This window comes from Antrostomus carolinensis, unplaced genomic scaffold (genome assembly GCF_000700745.2).
Source record: "Antrostomus carolinensis isolate BGI_N321 unplaced genomic scaffold, ASM70074v2 scaffold26195, whole genome shotgun sequence".
In the NCBI taxonomy this organism is placed as follows: Eukaryota; Metazoa; Chordata; class Aves; order Caprimulgiformes; family Caprimulgidae; genus Antrostomus; species Antrostomus carolinensis.
This window is the reverse complement of record NW_010318830.1, coordinates 1-7,996: the sequence shown is the minus strand read 5'-3', so window position 1 is coordinate 7,996 and position 7,996 is coordinate 1. Positions and strand designations below refer to the sequence as shown.

Genomic DNA, 7,996 nt, shown 5'->3' with positions numbered 1-7,996 from the left:
TTCCCTTTCATTTATCCAAGACAACTTTTGTTTCATGTTGTACAGAAGTCCTCAATCAAAAATAGCTGCAATGAATGCCCGGGCTCCCTTTGATGTCAGGGTGTTTTTAACTCCTTGGAGTTCAGAAACACAACACACACTGTTAGAGGGTGAAACGAAATGTAAATCAGCAAAACAGGTTCAAATCTCTCTCCAACACGAGTAGGTACAGTTCCTCTGAGACCATCTGTTTATTTCCAGCACTTATCACAGATTTGAAAATAGCTTAGTCCTCACTCCTACGAACTGGCACAGCAGTGTAGGCTGGAAAGGTCCCTGGAATGTCGTCTGCAGGGAAGAGAGAAGGCAGCTGGCAACGTGCGTGCTTTTGTTTATTTAATATGATGATTTAATACAACATAAAGATTCTTCTACATAACATTTGCAACCAAGGCTACAAATGCAGCTGGGTAATGTTCAAAAGAATCGATGTACTGGAGGTACAGGATTTTGTGATACGTGTGGTAAGCACCATTGCCAGCCCCATGGCTCAGACACCCAAATGTGTGAGAATTTAAAATTTATTAAAATGACAGTGGTTTTATTTCTGGGTTTTTTGAGTTTTCAGATCTATAAAATGGTGTGATGAAATACTTCAGGTTTACAAATTTAACATGATGTTCATTGAAAACCATTAAAAAAAAGGTATTTCATTTGGCTCAGTGGACATCTTGCAGGCAACGCAGAGTGAAGCAGCAGGTTTCAGAAGAGTCTTGCTGATTTTTTTGCTCACCTTGCCAGTTTGTAGCAGATGTCATTCGTTTGGGATTTGATGGAAAAAGTTTTGCATGACACAGCTCAGAGCACATCTCTGCTGGGATCGCTCTGCCCTCTTGTGGGTTTCCAAACACTATGACACATTTGTCACCTCCATGAGAAGATTTTAAAGCTTCTGTGGACCGGATTTTCCATTGTGAAGTGACTTCAACATCTCATCTCATTTGGCCTCTGTTTTGCAGGGAATTGAGCAGTGGATTTGTCAGTTGGCCATAAATGTTTAAGTACAGATTCTGGATGGAGAAGTTGGAAAGTGTATTGTGGCTTTATCAAGTGAGAGGGAATTCTTTAGGCTTTGTTAGGAGTCAATAGGAGCTGTGCATGAAGGCAGAGAGAATTTTTCATCCCTGATGATTACAGTAGACAAAGAAACCTTTACTCATTTCATGCTTATAATTTAGATGGAAAAAAAAAACAAACAACCACCACCAACAACCTATTAGTTTTATTTTGTTTTAAGTTCTGAAAAATTCTATTTGCTAACCGTGTATTTACTTGTATTCTTTAATTGCCTGTGAAATAGCTTGATTTTTCCAGCAGTACAGAGGTAGCACTCTTTGTTTAGTTCAGACCCAGGTAGAAGAAGAACGATTAGTATGTGATTAATGTACTTAACTTCATTTTCTTTACGTCAACTGCTTATTGTACTCCAATCAAAGCATTACAATAGGAAGGCGTTCATGTGGAGAATCACTTAATGATATGCATGATAAGCAATCATTCCCTGATTTAGAATTTGGATGGAAATAGTTTAACTGAGTTAATGAAATGATCATTTGAAATGATTCTCTTTCTTTCCTTCTTGTTGAAGACATGACAATGGATGAAGTCCGAGAGTTTGAAAGAGCAACTCAGGAAGCCACCAACAAGAAGATTGGGATTTTCCCACCTGCAATATCTATCTCTAACATTTCCATGCCTTCTTCGACCCGCAGTGCTCCATCTAGTGCTCCATCAACTCCTCTCTCCACAGATGCTCCTGAATTCCTAACAGTTCCCAAAGACCGGCCTCGGAAAAAGTCTGCTCCAGAAACTCTCACTCTTCCAGATCCAGCGAAAAAAACCCTTTAAATTAACCCGGCATGTTTCCTCCTGATAAGCCATGTCTATCTACCACAGCAAGAGTGACGTAACTCCATTTCTACAAAGGTCATGGTGGTTCGTTGGTTGTTTTGTTTTTGGGGTTTTTTTTTTTTTTTCTTAAAATAATCTTACTGGCGTGGAAAGTTTACTTCTTTCCTCAGACTCGATCCTTAAATTCTTCAGAGAAGTGCATGCAAGAGAACATAGTTTAGATATTCCTAAAGTAGTGTTTCAAGCCATATGGTGCATCTTACTGACGTACAATGAAATAGTCTGAGGGGAACCCTGTAAAAGAAAAGAAATCTCTCTGTAGCAGTATTCTACCTACAAATCCTCACCTAGGTCAGAGTGTTTCTAATTAGGAGTAGGTATATAGTAAAGCTGCCAAGGACTTCTGAGGCAAATTAACGCCAACTAGAACGCAGGGTTAACAGGAAATAAAAACCCTCCCAATTTATTCTTTTATAGCTGATTTTAAAAATCCTTCCTATTCTCAGGCTTCTCCTGTGCATTGATAAACCTTTGACCTGCGACTCATTGTACTTGAACACCAACAGCAATCACTCAGATTCACGTTTTGCTCAATACGACTCAGGATTTGGGGCCTAAGCAAACAAACAGAAAACTTCACAAACCTAAAATCTCACTGTATTGAAGCCCCAGTTGTAATTAATTATATTGACTTTGAGGCCATTGAACTATTTCTATCTTGCACAGAATTTGTAAAAGAAACCACCTATTTCTTGTAGAAAATGTATTTTAATAGCTCTCCCCTGTCCTTTTGTGATCTCTTAAGTCGATATTGGTGTTTCTCAATGTTGTTCTGTGTGTAAGATTGAAAAAAAGCAGCTAAATTGAGCCAGCTGAGAAGCAAAACCAATGAATTCTGTCTTGTCCTCACTGGAAGAAGAGTGGTAGTTACGCTGTAAGACCTTGAATGTAAAGGAAAAAAAAAGATGAGACTCCTTTTTCTTTCCTGCCTCACATCTTTCCTGAACAGCACAATCTCTGCTAACAGAAAGCTGGGTCCAGGTTTTACTGTTCTCTAGGGATGGGGTGAACAAAATCAGTCACTTTAAAAACCAAACGAATCGTGGGGCGACTCAGTCCCGTGTAGGGTGACATGAAGGAAACAGAAGTGCTCTTCCTGGTCTGTGTGTGAAATCACTCTTCAATCTCAGGAATTAAAATGTAGAAAAGGATGTTTTCCCAGTAGGGAAGTGTAGATGGTGGAAGGAAGAGAAAAAAATAAATGGCAGAAGTTGGTCTCTTCCTTCTTTTTCAAAATGTAAGCTCAGTGAGAGAGTTTCCCCACTGACCCCCATTTGGGGCACCTCCTTCTCTTTCATACAAATTCTGTTTAACGAGAGCTGTCGGTACCTGTCTCTATTGGCAGCTGTAGCTGATGTTTAATAAGCCGCTGTTTGGTTCCCAGTGAATGATAGTGGTTACCTGGACCACACGATCAAAGTGGGTGAAGTTTTGTAGCACTGGGGACATGGGACATGGATTTAAAAAAAGAGAGAGTCCTCGAGAGCTGAACTGTCACTGAATATTGAACAATCAGTTTGGGGATGGCCTTTTACCTGGGGACATTCGTGCCATCTTCTCAGCACAATGCTGTGATTTGACTGGCTTAAAATGCACTGAACTTCTCAATGGCTGTAGATCCAGTAGAAGTTATTTGAATGTGTGATATTTATAGGGTAGTTTTAGTAGCAGGAAAGGTAATTCTACTGCCAACCTGCATTGAAAACAAGTGTATATTTGTTTGATAGTTAAAATCCTGTAGATAGCAAAATCTGGGAGCTCTTGGTAGGTTAGCTGTGGTCTGACTTCATGCATTCTCCCACTTACTGTCCATGTTTTGCTTTGCTTTTCTTCTCGGAGCTAGTAATTCTGTGTGATTAGTAAACTAAATGGGTGACAATTTTTTTTGTTTGAAAAGAAGCCGCTGTAATGATGCAAACAAAACTTTCCTACATTTAGTTTATGATTTCAGCTAACAAGTGTGCAGATTAAGTATTCATGATTATAACTGGTCTAATCTTTTTATTATTAGTATTTATTTAGTAGCAAAATTGGAACATTGGCAGAGAAGGGAAAGCTTTGAAGACATAAAGCATTTTTTTGGTTGATTTTTTTCATTTCCTGAATGTGACCTATATAGCGATGTTTTAGGGCTGCTCCACCTGAAAATCTATTTTTCAACAAAGTTTTTCTTTGTCATAGAAAAATTTGCTCAGCTCTAGTCATAATGCCCTTGTGCTTATATATTACTGTTCCTATATATGTTTTGCCATCTGGGTTTGACATAGATTATTAGACCAAAGCAGTCGTACCTTTACTCATATTTAACTGATTGATTTCCAATCCCACGTGGAGACATTGATTATCAGATTTAGTAGGTTTGGGGATAAGGCATGGATGAAAATTATTAACATACCTGAATAGGACACATCTTAATAGCTGCATGACAGAGACGTAGGAGAAAGACACTGATCATATCATGGAAAAAAATGACAGATGCTTAATGCTGCGTCTCCGTCTGCGTGTGCTGCTGCCGTAGCCTGTGGCTGAGCCGTGCTGTTCTCAAGAAGTACCAGATTTATTGACCAAACAGCCTGAATTCACTGTTGGCCACAACAAGGATCACCATCAGCCACGCTGTCTCCATGTTGCTTCCTAATGGAGACAAATAAAAAGATCTGTAATGTTTCCTTGCTTCAGATAAAAAATACCCCAGGCTTTTCGTTGCCTGTGTAAGGACCCTCTGCTGCCTTCTGCTTTGCTTTCCCCACCAGTCACTTGGTCAATATGATCTTTAAATATCTTTTTCTGTTTGGTTGGGGTTTAGTTGGTTGGGTTTTGGGGTTTTTTTTAAGGTAGGATAACTTTTTCTAGAGTATTCCCAGCAAACACACAAAACCACAGAAAATGAAATGAAAAGGAAGGTCTCAGTACTGCAGTGGAACATCTTGAGGCAAAGGGGTTGTTTTCATGACTGATTTTTCCACAGTACTTTCTGTTCTATTTTCAAACATATTTATTGGGAGAAAAACAAGAGAGCGTTTTGCAGGTGTTGATCACTTCTTTTGCAAAAATAAATGATGTGATTATTTAGCGAGTACATCTTTAGAGTACAGTGCCACATGGCAAAGCTGAATAGGCACAATAGCTGCGTTCCTGCGGCTGAAGCATTACGGGATGCAGCTCTGCTAGGACTTGACAAGGAATTTTTCATCAAGGAGAAAACATTCAGAGCAAATAACGTGATTAGTTTGTTTGGGTTTCTATTAAAACCTCCTCCCAGCTTTGCTCGTGCTTTTCTGTATTTCCTCTAGAACAATCATTACAAAATAACTGGCAATTCACTGTAGAAGGGTAGATCTCCTAATAAATTAAACAAGGGAGGTATCCAGAAGGACTATGAGGAGCAGCACATTCCTGAAACACATACTTAATGGCATTTCTGATGAATGTAATGCTTAATTTTGTAAATTACTGGATAAATCCTATGGAAAGAAACTATTTGACCTTATTCTTTGGATTTTTTTATTATTATTATTATTATTCTGGAAGGTGATTTTGTGACATCTAGTAGCCAGTTTGCATTAATTGCTGCTGTAGAGATTTTGAAATGAAAATATTTGTTCCTTGAATTTTAGTTTGTAACAAGACCGCGACATTTTGTTAAAACTGCTTGGAAGCTTGCTGCACTAGAACTCCAAACCAACATGCTAGCATTTGAAATAAGGCAACTGTATATGCTTCTTCTGACTTAGTGACTGCAGTGAGAGAGAATTCCTGATTTGTCAATAGGAACTTTTTCTGTTTCCATTGTTTGAACTTGGTTTTTCTATGTGTAAGTTAAAATTGCTAAACGAGTCTAACAAGGTTTTTTGCTTTAAATGAACAGCATGGTCATGGCATTAGAATCTCCTGTAGTTTTGTGGTGTCACTGAAACAGGTTTCATTGTTTTATTTCATTTCTGTGGTAATTCCACATGACTGAATGTCCAGTAATTCATTTCTGTTATTTAGAGCAACGATGGCTACATTAGGCAATACATCACTGCCATCAAAGAAGGACCAAGTTTGGAAATGCTCTGCATGTTAAATAATGCAAGGCTCAGCAGGAGAATTTGATTGTCATATCTCTCCTTCATATCACTTAGTTTCTGATTTTTCCAAGTTATTTATTATTTTTAATATTGTATTTTTTCCTCGCATTTTGTTGTAAATAAACTACCGACAATTATTCTTTACAATTGTGGTTATTTTCTTTCACTCCTCTAGCAAGGAAAGGATCCATTAACATTTCTACCCCCAGCTCTGCAAGTCACTTCCTCAAAATTAAAAAGCACGAAGAATTGGGTTCGTAAGGAAAATTTAAACCACTTAAAACATCATTTGGGTTTTGTTGTGCCTCAGCTTTTGAAAGATTTTATCAGGGCAGGTGCCCATCAGTCTGGTGTTGACCCATTCATTTGTAAATGACCATTTGGTTGACAGGGAAGTTTTTCAGTAGGGAATCTAATTCTCTGTGCAGGGTTTGGCAGTCTGGTGGTGTAGAAAACAGTGGGGAAAGAGAGCACCCCAAACCTCTGGGAAGGTAAGAATCCTCCACCACTTCTCTACAACTCATGTGGCTTTAGTCAACAGAAATGTCACCTGCACAGTGATTCTTCAAGCTCTAAAGTAGAGGTTTACTCCACAGAAATGGAGCTTTTTCTGCAGCAGAAAAATGATGGTTGTTTATTCGGTATAGAAATGTGTAGGATGGGACACAAGGAACGAGCAGAGGCCTGGAAAATATTTCAGGTAGAAATGACACGATACAAAAAGAGTCAGAAACCAGGCAGCGCTGCGTGGCCTCGGCTCTGCCCTGACGACTTCTCGGTGGCTTCAGGGCATGAAGAGCCTGTTGGGGTGAGCTTCTCGGTGGCTTCAGGGCATGAAGAGCCTGTTGGGGTGAGCTTCTCAGTGGCTTCAGGGCATGAAGAGCCTGTTGGGGTGAGCTTCTCGGTGGCTTCAGGGCATGAAGAGCCTGTTGGGGTGAGCGTGCGGGGCCGTGCTCGGCTGGGACTACTTCTCGGTGGCTTCAGGGCATGAAGAGCCTGTTGGGGTGAGCTTCTCGGTGGCTTCAGGGCATGAAGAGCCTGTTGGGGTGAGCGTGCGGGGCCGTGCTCGGCTGGGACTGGCCAAGTCTTTGCCACCAAAGTGGTGACTGTCCTGTCAGGGGAGGTTACAGCTGGATCCCTCAGCAAACAGATGCACCCGAAATTACAGTGCTGGTAACACGTTTTCCCCAAGAATGGCCAAGAGCTCACACAGTAACACATCTAACGACGGGGCCTGACCCGCGGCGTTGGTTTGACTTGATGTTTTTTAATAGTTTGGGCCTGTCGGATTGGTTTGACGTGATTTTTTTTTCTAACCTGGGCTTGTTGGTTTGGTTTGACTTTGGTTTTTTTATAATTTGGGCTTGTTGGATTGGTCTAACTTTTTGGATTTTATAGTTTGGGCTTGTTGGCTTAGTTTGACTTGATGTTTTTTAATAGTTCGGGCCTGTTGGATTGGTTTGACTTATTTTTTTTATAGTTTGGACTTGTTGGCTTAGTTTGGTTTGATGTTTTTTATAGTTTGGGCTTGTTGGTTTGGTTTGACTTGATGTTTTTTTTAGTGGATTTTATAGTTTGGGCTTGTTGGCTTAGTTTGACTTGATGTTTTTTAATAGTTCGGGCCTGTTGGATTGGTTTGACTTATTTTTTTTATAGTTTGGACTTGTTGGCTTAGTTTGGTTTGATGTTTTTTATAGTTTGGGCTTGTTGGTTTGGTTTGACTTGGGTTTTTTTATATAATTTGGGCTTGTTGGTTTGGTTTGACTTGTTTTTTTTCTATAGTTTAGGCTTGCACTGCTAGGGCCACATTAAAATTTGCCCACAAACAAAATACTAACACATGAAAATACATTACAAATTGGTTAAAAACCTGAACCCGATCCCGTTGCTATTAAGAGTCAGTGGAGTTGGGTTGTGCCCTTGCAGAGGGAAAAAAAAATCCCCTCTTTATTCTTTACAGGATAATATATAAT

The 7,996-nt window shown here is 39.6% G+C and overlaps 1 protein-coding gene across 1 annotated transcript in view; it reads left to right on the top strand.

Moving 5' to 3' along the window:
* The window catches only part of PITPNC1 (phosphatidylinositol transfer protein cytoplasmic 1), a gene marked incomplete at its 5' end in the record, with an annotated part of 39,738 nt that extends 37,658 nt beyond the window's left edge, over positions 1-2,080 (top strand). Inside the window, one exon of the mRNA XM_029085216.1 lies at positions 1,628-2,080. Within this exon, the coding sequence (XP_028941049.1) occupies positions 1,628-1,633 (6 nt within the window). The remainder of the gene's footprint in view (positions 1-1,627) is intronic.
* Between the last annotated feature and the right edge of the window lie 5,916 nt (positions 2,081-7,996).